This window comes from Danaus plexippus, chromosome 28, assembly GCF_018135715.1.
Source record: "Danaus plexippus chromosome 28, MEX_DaPlex, whole genome shotgun sequence".
Taxonomy (NCBI): Eukaryota; Metazoa; Arthropoda; class Insecta; order Lepidoptera; family Nymphalidae; genus Danaus; species Danaus plexippus.
Window position 1 is genome coordinate 3,375,566 of NC_083556.1, and position 15,414 is coordinate 3,390,979.

At 37.6% G+C, this 15,414-nt stretch overlaps 1 protein-coding gene across 4 annotated transcripts in view; it reads left to right on the top strand.

The window, feature by feature from the left end:
• Positions 1-15,414, top strand: part of LOC116776190 (cilia- and flagella-associated protein 410) — a 28,260-nt gene that overhangs the window by 3,203 nt on the left and 9,643 nt on the right. For all 4 annotated transcript variants that reach the window (XM_032669311.2, XM_032669310.2, XM_032669312.2 and 1 more), the window contains exon 2: positions 12,992-13,057. In XM_032669311.2, the coding sequence (XP_032525202.2) occupies positions 12,992-13,057 (66 nt within the window). The remainder of the gene's footprint in view (positions 1-12,991; positions 13,058-15,414) is intronic.

The following is a 15,414-nucleotide window of genomic DNA, read 5'->3' on the forward strand; positions in this document are numbered from 1 at the left end:
ATGTGTTCCAATTAATGTTAGACTGGTCGTGCGCCTTTGAAACATCCATGAATGAAAATTAAAAAATCCGATTAATAATATAGACCTTATTGAACTGGAATAAAATGCTTTCATTTAAAGTTTTACCTGTGTTTTAGTCTTTTTAATATAAGAATAATCTCAAGTTTTCCAAAAACATGTTTTTTTAAAGTGTAAAACGTCGTCTGTGTACAACGACCGCACAAGTCTGTTATTGTTCTGTGATTGTGTGACAAACGTTCAGACGTCTAGAATTACGTTAACAATACGTGTTGATTCAGACGGTTGTTTACCATCGGTCCGTTGGTATCGAGAACACTTAACACTAAGGTATTCGTTTCGTTTCGTTTCGTTGAAATAAATGTATTTAATTTCATCGTTATAGAATAAAGTAGTCTGTAATACATATACAAAACAATACAGATCCCCAGTGTGCGTGCGTGTTGGTGTGTGTGCGTGCGCGTGCATTATCACTACACGTTAAACATAACGACATTCTATTGTAGGGTGGACTTGAAATAAACATTTAGTATGGCTCGTTTATCGATATATTATTATTATCGACAATGAGTTCCAATCCGTGGCAGTTTATTTTTAGCATCAATGTCAGGAGTATCTTAAAAGTCCGTAACGGAAGCAGTAGGCGGTGTATGTGTAGCAGTAACCGGTCTAGACCTTACTGGTCTAAGGGCGCTCATGAGGTACCTCTGACTTGTCAAGGGGCGGGAGATAGCTGGTAACGTGATGTAGACATGTTATTTTTGTTTATTTTTGATTGTTTGTTTTGTAAAGTCTGCGTGTCTGTTTCCCTGTACTGTTATACATCGCGACCGTTATAATATTGTTTATTTGTCGATTATTCAATTCTTCCCTTTGTTAGGCGAAATCAATATATATATAATATGTAAATGAAAATTGATATTCCTTTTTCTTTTATAATGTTCTTGTTATTCTCAAAATACTTTTCTTTTTTTGTTTATAATTCATCAATTGCTTCTTACCGTTTCAAAATGATAAAATTGGTATTATTTTTAACTTCACATTACTTTAATATAAATATCGCATATGTTTAGGTATTGTACACGTAATTTATAACTTTAATATAATGTAATAAGCATCACACAATATATATGTATATCTTAAGATGTATCTCGACATAAAATATCATTGTTGTTTCGTCTGCAACCTCTCATTATTTATGTTCTTCGTTATGAATTCATATTATTTAATGTAAAATTTTGTTGCACTATATTACTTTTATTTAAAACGCGGAACTTCATGATGATGATTTACGATAATGTCATTGCTCTATTACGGTAAAAATACTGTACAGATTTTGATAAAGCTCTCCAAGTAGTGCTCAGACAACAGTGAACGAAATAAGACATGATTCGGAAATTAAGTGTAATCTTATTGTTGGAGCATATCAGTTGTATTGTGTTGTGTGTGAGGTCACGTGACACAGACTTGGATGTTAGCTGACACTTGGTTAAATAGGTATATTCTTTTAACACATTTTGTACATTTCTCTCTGACAATAATACCGATGTCCATGTTAACGAAGTCGCGGGACGAAACTAGTATATAATTTTTTTAATTAATTCTAATTTTCTCTATGATATTTAGTGTAGAACGCCATTGCAGTCGTTAGTGCGTCAATCCGCCAGCGCCTTCGTGGCCTGTATCCTTGGAGTGTTGGCGAGCGATTATAAAACCTGTCTTTATATAAATAAGATCGATATTCAATATGTATGTTACCAAGGTCTTTCCGTGTGTTAAGGGCGTGTTATTATAGGTTCCTGATTGTATATAATCACCAGCTGTGACCCGCGACTTGGTCTGCCTTTTTCTGATACATATATCAAAGCTCATCATTGAACATTGTCATTATAAAAATGTTTGTTTGTTAACTTTAATTTTTTTTTGCTTTATATAAGACTATATTATTTTATGTATTCATGCGGCTCCGCCTGTATATTACACACCCTTTTGTGATATGTGTCATCATCACGACAAGAGGTTTCTTTCAACAGATCCCGAGTCGGTGACATTTGAACTACATCAGAACAGTGACATTTCGTTGAAAAAATCATTTTCATTATCGTCCTTTATCTCTTTGTGATGTAAATAATATAAGATTGTAGAGGTTCACAGTATAGAGGAAGTCTTAGTTAACAGAACTGTAACATATTGTTAAAAAACCTCACTCCAGCGAAAGCAAGGGTAAATATTTTATAAGCTCACAGGCGGATGTCTCACAGCCGGCCTTCGAACCGTTTTGGTGACGACCTGCTCTTTATATATACGGCGGAGTAAGGTTGTGGGTACCGCCAACAGCACTGAAGTAACATGTTAAAATATACAGTATGTTAGTCTGTAAGCAGCGATATGCTTAACTAAACTATTTATACATTTTTGTTACAAATTAAATAATTGAATAATTGTTTTTAATTTTTTATATCTGAAGATATGAACTCGTACTAAAGGTACTAAGTGGGTACTTATGTTCGGTATTTAGGGATTGAACATTAATAAAACATTTAACTATATAAATAAGTTATATTATATGTATACAAGAATTTTTAAAATTTAAACTTTAAAAAGTCATATAACCTCCCTCCCAACCCCAGTGGTCCGGGCTCGCGACCCCCCCGCGGTCACGAATAGGCGATCGATAGCTGACCCACTTCAATCCCATGGAAATATATTGATTTAGTTCCATACATGCAAAGGTTTTTAAAGGTTTTTAATGAAAGAGTGAGCGAGTGAGTAGAAGTCGTGAAAAAAAGTCCTTAGTATTAAGTTATAATTTGTTGTAAATTACCAATTTTTTTTATTAAGATACGCTTCTATAAAATCTCATAATATTGAGAACTTGATGTTGTAGTGCAGGCTCGGGTCTCGTGATATGTGTTCCATCATAGTAATGAACTGACGTATGATGTCCTTGTAAACTTGAACCCGCAGCTGTCTTAAGGTCTGATGATGTCAAGAGCAGACGGTCATTGTTATATTCTGGGCCTCTTGGAGCATGACATACGGATAAATATAACGAAGAGGACATTTGTTCTATAACATGCAGTTAGGTCATAGATAATTTATTGGAAATATATAATATTTTAAAATAAAATTAAACTGTCATCTGAATATGGACACAAGCAATGGTAACAAGTTTTTTTTTATGCTATGGCTTGCACTGGCAGCGGAATCGTGGAATATTCTGCCAATGTCGACGTTTTTATTTGTTGGACGAATTATAATAAAATCTCGAGTACTGTGTGGAGGAAACACGGAGGAGTTTGTCATCAGATCCGTGTACCTTACATTTATGAGGATTGTCTAGAACGCAGCCATTGGTAGAAGAGCACTATGATGACAAAATACACTAAATCTTATTCGATAACACAAAGACAACACAACAAAAGAAAAATATATAAAATCAAGACAAACTTCACTCTCCACGACAGACCAGAGTCATAAAGAAGGCAACAACAGGTCTCCATCGCCGCGTAACGTACGAAGCGTTTGACGTATCTCATAGAATGGTCCACATGAATACTCTAATGTATGCAGATTTACGAATGACATACTGTTAACGCTGCGTGTGTAGTTACGATATACACATGTGGTAATCATATTGTTTACAACGTGTTTCATTGAAAACATTATAATTAACCCTGACACTCGTTTCACGTTCAATGTTTACTACATAAAGGTCATTAACCGTCAATTTTTAATGGGGAGATCAGTTGCTCAAATACATAATCTCCGTATCGGTACCCTCCCGGGTGTATTCTGAACCGTAGACTTATTCATTATGAAATTAAATCTCAGCTATACTTGTGCTATACACATAGGGCTCTTGACGGATACATGAGATAAATCTAAATAATCTTGTAAAAATACAAACAAAATGTTGAACAATATATATATGTATAGATTATTTGAATTACTATAATTAACATTGTTAGATGAAAGCCTAAATAATTTCTAGGTCACTACGGCCAAATGTTAACTCAAACACCAGTGAAGCTAATTTAGCCTCCGTAAGAAGTCAGTTCGGTTTTACGAGCTACGGGTTCAAAGTCCCCGTCACTGGAGTCCCACTCGGTTAATCAACGGGAGAGAGGAATCTGCCTCTGTGTGTATTCAGAATTATTGGGATTTATGCTGTATGAACTATGGTCCTATATAGGACGGTATTAAAGACCGAGTAATTTTTGCATAAAATGCTCAACACTCGAGTATTTGTCGTATGCGAACTCTTGTCGGAAAGTAATCCCGTGTATTTTCTGGTTGGTTACAAAGAGTTATGAAAAATATGGCTTTACAATAATATATATAATGTTACGGTCCTCGCCCCGGGTATAGTTTTCTCGGCCTTATTGAGATAGTTACTAACATTACTTATATTCGTATTGTTCTTTGAACTTACCACAAGTTTTTCGTTGATAAATCTTAGTATATGAAGTGCATGAAGTTTAAAGATCACACTCGTCGTGAGATAACTACAGCCATTATCATATGTTTGCATCACACTACACACGGATCGTATCCCGTTTCTGAAAAACTAGAAACGCTGGGTATGTAGTTTGACAATGCAAACCACAAGTACCTATACTCAGGTCGTGCGTCACGAATGGATTGTACTGATTTACTTTTACAAAGTGAAGCTGTGTGGTATCAGGCGACTGTAACTTGTAGCACAGACCGACAAAGGGTCGCTGTATTATTTTTAATTTATGTATATTGTTATTATTTTTATGTGAGACACAAAAGAAATCAAATAGCTCTAAATATTACATATATCTATATATATAAAAAAGAAAGTTGAGTTAGTTATACTTATTATAACTCAAGAACGGCTGTACGGATATAGATGAAAATTGGTGCGGAGATAGCTGAGAACCAGGAGACGGGCACAGGATATTTAATTGTTTGATCGAAAAAGAAAAGAAAACTTAATAAATTCCAATATCTGGTTACGTGTGCCCTCTATAGCGGAATAGAGTTCACCCTTCTATCATACATATATTACTTATTCAGAAATTAACGCGGACTAAGTCGCGGGCAAAAGCTATATATATATATATATAACGATGTATATTTAATATTTAAAAAAACACATTCCAATGAATGACAAGATATTCCAATAATGACATCTAAGATTTTCGCGAGTTTTACTCATATTTTTCGGATTACTTACTATTTTAAATTACATACTCCCTACGTTTCGGTTACTTTTCAGCAACCTTGATCACGGACAGACGAGATGACGAGATCACGGTTGCAAACACATTCAAATATAAAAAAAAATACATTTGTCATTCTGCGGGTAGTTGTAAAAGAAACTGGTTGGGTTATAACTAACGTTGAAGCCCTCCAACATAGACCGTGGGAATCAGGTTTGAAGAAATCTAGAATTATGTTACACCAGTTACTGGAGCGACTCATTAGATTATTCTTTATACAGGGGACTCGTATTCTCTAAGTAACGTTTTAAACTTTAAAGCATATTGGTTCTTTAGATCTAAAATAATATATATCTAAAGAAATAGAATATAATTGTAACATTATCCTAGTGTCCTATAAAATACTAAATAATTTATAAGAAACAATCAATACTCTGTAATGTAAATATAATAATTTACACGATTACTTACTTACCAGGCAGTCCCATGAAAAGCGGGGTAGTTATGCAGAAATGATTTGCTCCAATGATTGTCAACGGTTTGTGACCGGTGTAACTTGCAACCGGTCAAAACCAGATCATACGTGTAAAATATATGACGGATAAACGTGGCGTTTATTGCTGGTTCATATATTTATAATAAAGCATGTGAATGTATCGTCTGTTGTAATTTTATTGAAGTTTTTCGACCGCGGCGAGCTGACGGAACTGAGAGGCGGCTTGGCGTATGACTCACGTTGGTACAGATGTAGTAGTCCTACGAATATTATAAATGCGCAGAATTTGTGAGGATGTATGTATGTCAGTTGTCCCTTGAAGTAATTACTACTGAACATATTTTGATGAAACTTAATAGTGATGTAGCTTAGGTAAAAGATTATGACAGTGTCTTTTCCCCGGGATCAAGGCCTAAAAGTTGATGTAGGCTATAAATGTCGCTGACTTTTGGTTACCATATCTATTATGTTAATACGCTACATAATTCTCTGAGCCAAATACCGAAGTCCACGCGATCGAAGTCGCGGGCAAAAGCTAGTGCTGACTGTTATAATATAATATATTGAGTCCCCGTTTCTGTCGCGCATCGTCTTGAGATTGCTTATACTAGCTTTAACTGTTAATGCATCTCAGAATCTTACACTTATAATAATTTAATATACATCCTTATTGTACTTACTCTGAAATATTTTAAAAAACATCATTGTGATAAAATGGATCGCCTCAATAATGCTTCTGTCTCGTTTTTTACGTTTAAATTAGATCAAATTTTGTTTAACAACAAACAATTTGTTTTTTAACTTTTCCTACGTTCTTATATGGCAGGTTGCTTGGTTGTATATGAATGATACAAAAAACGGAAGGGAACCGTCGACCCTCGGCCCTTCATTTCCGGTTTATTGTTAATGTGTGTAGTGAAGGCAAGGGTGACATTCAAATGTGTTTTATAGTATCTATATATATTAAACTGGTATCCATTGTGATATAAATAGTTTTATAGGTTAATCAATCGTAACAAAATAAAAAACAAACAATGATTTAGAAGTGAACGAATTTGACAAAGAATATTATCTCACCGGTTGTCCAATAAATGGACGAATTGCATAAAGGCACGTAACAAACTGGTTATAAATCTGTATACAGAGGAACGTCGCGTGCCTCACGCCTCGCGTCACGTGTGTAGCGAGCCTAATAATAAAACTATCAAATCATTAAATGCGATTTCGTTTGGAGAGACGAACATATTCGGCATTGTGAGGTCAACGGACCGAGCTGATTTCACTTTTAGCGTTTGTTATTATCTTAATTGTATTTGAAATTGTTGAGATTTGAATCTGTAATTATATATCCCTATTTTTTTTTTTTTTTTTTTTTTTTTTTTTTTTTTTTTTTTTTTTTTTTTTTTTTTTCGAGGGGAAATCTTCTGAAAGACTTCCGGCCGCGGGGGAAACGCGACCGGGGCATGTGGGATTTCCACCCACTAAAACCCCCCGGCGTTCTCGGCGCAGTGCGTAAGCTAGTGTAACGGGGACGGCCTGCCATTCATCCGTTCACTACGCACGAGCCCCTAAAAGGGGACTCCGCCTTCGGTAGGAGAGGTGGGCCCCACCCACACCCCCCTTCCTTCTCCAAGAACTGCCTGCCAGAACGTAAGGCCTGCAGCTCTCCATTTGCCTGGATCATCGGGCATCGGATTACCCCTCCGACACCCGCAGGCTCCTCTCACTGGGGAGGCATTCGGCGGGCATAAGCCCGCTGCCTACGACCCAGCCTACGTCGGCGCATCGGCGCCGAGGAGGGATCATCTTCCCTCCCCCTTTCGGCAGTCTCCTTCCGCGAGATGACAACCTCACAGAAAGAGACCACCGCCGCCCAGGCCCTCTCACTACCTACCATAGCCTTGACTACGGCCGGCAGCGAAAGGTCCGCGCCAACTTCGGTGATTAGTTGGCGACGCTCCGCTTCCCACGAAGGGCACTCCGCTAATGTATGGTCGGGCGTATCATCCACGCAACTGCAATGGTGACACGCCGCCGTCGGCTCTCTTCCGACTATGTAGCACAGATACCGCCCGAAGCTACCGTGCCCCGAGAGGATCTGCACCAGCCGGAAGGTCAAGGAACCGTGTCGGCGATCCACCCACTCCTTAAGGAGCGGTCGAATCGCCTCCACGGTACGCAACCCGGCCACTGGCTCGGAGAGCCGCCGCCTCCATCGACGGAGTAGCTCCTCGTGTGCGGAGCGTCGCCAACCATCCACCGGATCCCAGGGCGGATTCACACCCTGGGATCGAGCTCGTGCGCGCCACTGGTGCACCTCCGCCAGAACTTGGGCGACCAAGTCCCAGGGAGGCGTCCCAGCGAGCACGCAAGCCGCCTCGTGGGAGACCGTGCGGTATCCACGCACCACTCTCAAAGCCATGACGCGCTGCGCTCTGTGCAGCGACGCCACGTTCGGCCTCGAGAGGGCACCGGCCCACACTGGTGCTCCGTACAGCGCCATCGAACGCAACACGCCGGTGTACAAGCGCCGGCATGTCGCGCTTGGACCACCGAGATTAGGCAGAAGCCTTCCGAGAGCGTTCGCCGTCCCGAGTAATTTCGGGACGAGACCGCGAAAGTGCTCCCGGAAGTTCCACCTACCGTCCAGAGTCAGCCCCAGATATTTCATCCGGGGACTGAGCTCGACGCGGACGCCGCAGATGTTGATGCTGGCGCCCGGCGGTGGTCGTGCTCGAGGGCCGTGGAACAGGAGGGCCTCGGTTTTGTCGAGACCCACCCTCAGCCCGAGCATCTCGATGCGCCGTACTATCGAGGCGGCTCCCGCTTCAGCTCGCAACGTCGCCTCTGCCAGGTCCACGCCTTGGGCCCCGACGAGCGTGTCGTCCGCATAGCAGACGACGCTCAGCCCGGTCTGGAGGGCGCCGCGAAGTACGAAGTCGTACCCCAAGTTCCACAGGAGCGGCCCGAGGACTGACCCCTGCGGAACCCCGCAGCGCACCTCGTGGCGATGGACCCTACCGTCTCTCCCCACGAACGAGATCTCTCGTTCGCGGAGATTATATATCCCTATACCCCAACGTCGGGTTTGAGGGAAATGAAAACAAAATTATTTTGTTTCGTAAGATCAGTTTTGTGAAACAACATCGCGTGGGCTTGTTTTCGTCATCGTAAGCATTTGCACCAGAATAGTAGAAGAAGACAATATCTGCTCAAAGCCTTTTACATTATCAGTGGATCGACGCCGGCTGTAATACGACATGCGATAGACGGAAACAAATAAATTCAAATTTTCACTTCGATATATGAATTGGACTGATTATATCTTTTTAATACAAATCTTTTTTATTCACTCTAACGTTATTATACTATGAAGTGTATTATTTAATATCAGATAACTGATGAAGTAACACTCTTTTTATTAAATTGTAAAAAATGTCATCTTGTTTGTTTAACACTAACGATGGGATGCTGGAGTTACCGTTGCCTGGTAACAGGAGCGGTAACGGTGAAAACAACAGTAAGATAAACTTACTACTAGTAACTTTACTACAAACTAAACACTGATAGTTTGAACGTGTGCATTTTTATGTTTGTGCATTGATATACATATATATCATTTATGAATGATTAACTTTGAAACTGAAAGTGTTTAACTTGAAGGGGGCGAAAGACTTAGTTAAGAAAAAATGTGTTAAAAGTTAGTGTATTTGTTAAAATGTGTGTTTGGTTTTGTACTGTATACTGTGACTGAACCGAAAATAATTTATCTGTCTGTTTGTCAATTTGTTCCGGACAATCTTCTAAATGACTAAACGAGGAGGAGAACAAGTCTTCCGTGACTGTAAGTCAACACATAAAATATCTGTACATTTGACGTTCTTTACGCTTATGACTAGTAGGCGCCATCACACTACATACGAAGCGTTTACCGTTTGTCATTTATAAACACATGTCCATAACAACATGTGACAAGGTTTGAAAATGGCAAACTGTGCACTGTTCGTTTGTAGTGTGAAGATGAAACCTTGTGGTAAGGGCAAAGGTCACATAGAATCTGAGAGACACAATTTTAAGCGAAAAAAGACGTTTAGTAAGAAAAAAATATTTAAAAATTTAAAAATTTAAATATTTTAAATAGTTATAAAAAGCAAACAACTCCAGCTCTGAAAAGCGCTATGGAATGGTTTCAGATCTGAATACTCCGACACTCTTAATTAAACCTGTTAACCTTGACCCGGGCTTAACGCTATCCAGCAATTTATGTATTTTAAGCGACCTCGAATGGGGAAAGAGAAATATATACAACTTATTATGTATATATTTACGTATATATGTCGCTATATGTATGTAAATTAAATATATATATAACGATTAGTTGACAGAGAATAAAACATTTTTAGTCAGCAGCTACAAGAGCAGGTCTATGTGGGTATATATCTATCACGCACGTAATCATTTTATTATATAATTTTTTCCTCAGACGTGGTCAAGACAATACGTACTAAAGTCAAGGAAATGGAACCAATATTAAAATATATATTTTTCAGATTTTTATTTAGCTATTAATACAACAGAAATTAAATGAAATATCTCATCAAAATCAGTGGTACCGTTGAAGAGCTACAATGCCATAGACAGACACACACACCTTCAACATATATAACAGCGTTCCCTTTTCGTTGTTAGTTAAAAAATACTGTCATTAAATGTTTTATTACAATTATCAATTGAATGGAACCCTCGTTCTAATAGAGGGGTGTGCCGGTACTCCGCGGTACCACAGACTAAATAAAACAGTAGTAATGTGATTGTTCAACATATATATATATATATATATATATAATCTCAACCGTTAAATACGACTATCAAACGAGCGGTATATCAACAGAAAATTATATTACCAGTTATGAGTTGTGACTGAATGTATTCCCATTTCAAAACTTTAAATCTAGCGGAATGTCTCTTTTAACTTGCAATTAATTTTAAAGTTCATTAACCTTTCATTATCCAAAATAAGTACAGTGATACTAAACTTATGTATACATACTATATTATATATATAGTTCATGTACAACCTAGTTTCATGTATATCTCGTCAGCTTGCCTGTCGCGTCTCCGTATGCCAACTTCCGAGTCCAATGCCCTCAACAACCACGTGTGCTGGTGTACCATGTGGATAGTCCACCGGTTTTCGTGTGATGATTGTACAACTTATTTAAGCGACCGTATCATATAGGAAAGAGATGCTCAATTTCACATACGTATATACATTAATATGCATATATGTAAGTGACCTATGTATGTATTCTTACGTCAGTTTGTCTCCTTATGCTGCAACCCATGAGACTTATTTGTGCCTTTCAAATCTCTTAACATTATGATTATACCTCCATTTCAGTGATGAAAATAGACGCGGTGTAAATTGATAAACAATGAAGATTTTAATTATAATGATTAATTCGTAGATAGTAATTAATTTACAAGTGCCGCTTATGTTGGTACACTGATTTTAATCACTAAATGACTCGAAAACAATCACACCCCTGACTTACTATTTACGTCAAACAATAATTGAGCTATTTTATTTATTTATTTACAACATATAAAACTATACATTCGTCTCAAAGTGAGGTTACTTATATCTGAACTGTCCGTGATCGTTCCTATCTTGCTTAAATGTCAAAAGTCTCAAACATTCTATACTCGTCGTGTCCGTATGTATGTATATATATTAGTTAGCGTGGGTGATGTGTGTCATGGACGGACAAACGGTTTGTATATAATGTACACTAGCAGCTAATAACCGGTGAGGATCGCCAAATCTATATATAGTTTGGGTCACAGTCGTGCTGAGTCGTTGCATACAGGACCTGGTCTCCGCCTACCCTCATTATCTGCAAGCTAGAAGACAGTGATAATAGTAAGGGGAAACTAAGCTAACGATAGAATTTTTTATATTACTCGTATGTTATGTAACGAAATAGAATTTAGCACATATAAGGTATATTAAAATGTTCATACATTTAAGGACAGTAATAGCTATATTATATGTATATATTTCCACTGGCGCATGTTTGTCATTAAATGTCAACATAATGACATTGCTATTGAACTTGAAATAATCAATTGATCATCTATTATCGATGGTTCAGCGATATATATTGCCTGGCTGTATGTCTGTCACGTCCGCGACCTCATCTCGTATGCGATCTGCGAACTATTACATGACCAACATCCGATTCAACTATTGTTTGTTTACGTTATCAATACATGTCTGTGGTTAGAATAATGATGGCCAGAGGGGTCGAGTCGGGCCCCCAGCACACCGTGGGGACACACGGTACACACTGGTGACTAGGAAGGTGGAGTCCACGGGAATATATCAGCAGAACTCTTGGCCTCTCTCCACCCGTCGATGTAGGCCAATATTTTAAGAAGTTCAACGACTGTTAGTTGTAGAAACTTGTATATTCCATATACATATATAGTAACGCGTTGAGAAATACAAGCAAATATCCTTACTTTTAATTTATTTTAGCTTACTTTAGCCGATGTAAATATATCCGCAAATGTCAATTTGAACCAAGTTGAGAGATTTTGTGTTTGAAATTTATTTTTAAATAAAACTATTTTACTTAGAATCTATTAAAAAACATAATTATATAAATCCTAAACATAGTTGAATGTCTGTATGTGCTGGACTTGTATATGCTAACGATTTGTCCAAGAATATGACTGGTATGATCTGATGGAAAAATATTGGTGCCGTCATCACTGGTACATGGAACGGTAACCAGGAGCAGCTTCTCCTACCTTTATTGTTTACACTTATATGTTTAGTTTACACTATATTTTCTGACTGTTTGTTTGTCACGTTCCTACCCTCGCAACGATTACGTAACTATTGTCGGACAAACGGAGATATATATTCTTGGAAACAAAATCAGAGTTGACTTTTTTAAAAATAATATACGATACAATTTCACTATTAGTTTATTAAATTCACGCAAATCTAAAAACAATGTTATTTTAATAACTTTCAACTATCAAGATTTCAAACTTATCGTGCAATGAAATCTGAATATAACAAAAACGAAAGATCAAATACACAGACAATCCGAAAATCTAAGATCGACTAATCTATCACATCAACACGCGTTACGACCTAAAAGAGAGTCCTGATCTCCTCTGACAACTGCTTATATGCGGTTCGCCCCACGCCTACCCCCCCATATTCCTACAATATTAATATTTTATAATAATGAATGGTTTTTTGTTCCAGGGGTGCCGAGCTCGGAGACGTCAGCCTCCTGAGGAGGATGCCCAACGTTGAGGTTCTGGCTCTGAGGTTGGTAGCATCATGAGGGTCAATAAACATAGAAACACTTTACAGATATGAATGAATCAATCCGCACTGACACACCCGGTCCGAGTTTACAAGATAAATATAGCAATAATTGATTTCCTTAATGACTTCGTACGTCGTTACGAAAATCACCGTTATATCTGAATAATTGAAACTATAAGTAATGAAGGTTTTTTATGGTGTTATAAGAATGCTTACTACAAGTCCGCACCGTGATACTACGTACGGAGAGTTGCCAGTTTTTCATTTATCAATTTTAACCATATTGTAGTATTAACAGGCGGCGCTTTCCATGTAGTCAAACCACACGGTGTATCGTTTTTCGTTAGTTAAATTTCTTATACATTTAAAAATATTTAAATTTTTATATAAAAAACACACATAATGTCTAAATTTAATTTTGTGTCTTAAACGCGAGCTATTTTCAGAATCATCTATAGAGCAATAAACGTGACAGAGACTGCATGTTCAGTATAATATTGGATAGTGTTGTAGCTTAAATTTGGCGTCGTCGGCTCTCTCTGTCCTGGTTGTGGTCTGTGTTCTCTAGCACTTTAAATATTTTGCTTTCTCGTGTAACAATAAACACGACACAGATGAAGCTCTCGTTAGATTCTGTTTTGTTTTCAACTTTCAATATATTGAAAAGTAATGGTATATTCAATATTCAAATACGATGGATACATAAATATTTAAATGAACATATTGTTTGAGACTGTCTACTGTCCTTTCCTTATGTTGTAACATAAAATCATCACTTCGGCCTTAAAGATGATCATGATTTTGTCGTTTATCCATCCGTCCCAATAATACCTCGTAAACCTCCGCGGTGTGACGGAAATCTTTCTCTTAAAAGTTTTACGTTCCTATCTTTTTTGTTACATCTCGACGGTCAGGAACGAGATGATTGAAGAGAAACTTGTCGTTACATTAAAATATTACAATTTAATTAGTGACCACAGCTTGGTTAGATGCTATCTAGTGAGCCTTGAGCCAGGCGAAAAGTAGCCAGCCTCTATGTATTTTACAGGACACACTCTGGAGAGTGTGAACGGGAACATAGACACGCTCTAATTCCTGCATCCCCTTTCTATGCTCGGACAACACTACGAGCGGTGACTCCAACCTTTGGTTGTAGCTTTTACGTCTGAGTTTCTGCTCAGTTATAATTTCGTTGTCTTTAAAGGCCGAGTGAGAATATGTTACTGAGACAGCACGTTGATAATTCCTATCTAAGTGTGGAACGAACTATCCGCTCATGATTAAGAACACAATGAAACATCTCTCGCTGTGTAAACTAACTGCCACATCGCTTGTTGTTAATATCACCAATTATGTATATACTATACATGACTCCCGACATCACTTGATCCAGCGAGAGTCCAATCAAATCATCGTCTGGACAGACAAACTGGGAGCCTTAATTATGTCTTAAAGTCATTCACATATATTGAGTAACCAAACGTAATATATATGTATAAAAATACCCAAGATACATCATTTTTAAATTATTATCTATGTATATATAATATGAAGTCTGTAATGGTTTTAACTTTAGAACCCTAAAATGCCGTCTGGAGTCTATGTAGACTGTAGTATAGGGTCTAGTCTAGACTGTAAGATATATTTTAAAGTTATATTGAAGGTGAGGCGGGGTTAGTGAACCGGCTGTCTGTCTGTATGTTAACTTAGTTTTTGATATACGATGTTTAATCCCCTCATAAACTCTAAATGGACGGACATACATAATTTATTGGTCGAAATAAAAATGTATAGTTCATTTCAATAAAATTTGGCAATCTTGTAAACAAAGCAATAGAGCAGGATTACTCCGTTGTTACGTACAACTGAATGTCAGTCCTGATAATAATTACATCTCAATAAACCCACCACTGTTTTTACCAAGTTTTTCATCTTTAAATAACTGCATATATTATGTTTATTTAATAAAATTATTTTGAACAAGAAAATTTATTGCGTTTGTCAAATTCACACGATCATTTTTTACTCATCAAAGTCTATTTATCTCTGAAAAGTGATCTTTATATATAATGAGCTCTAGCCCGAGACATCGTCTGCGTTACTTTCAAAATTAGCAATGTATAGCTGACCGGGCGAACTCTGCTCCTCCTCAAGGCAGTAAATAAAAACATTTTGGTTTAAATGAAACTAATATATTTTCGGATATACTACGCGGATTTTTATTACTTTAAAAACTACATAATCCCGACGTTTCGGTTACTTTTCAGCAGCCGTGATCAGCAGCAGTGAGCAGTCTTAGATCTCATTATAAGAACATTTTGGATTTTATTAATTTATTATTATTTTTTTCGATCGTA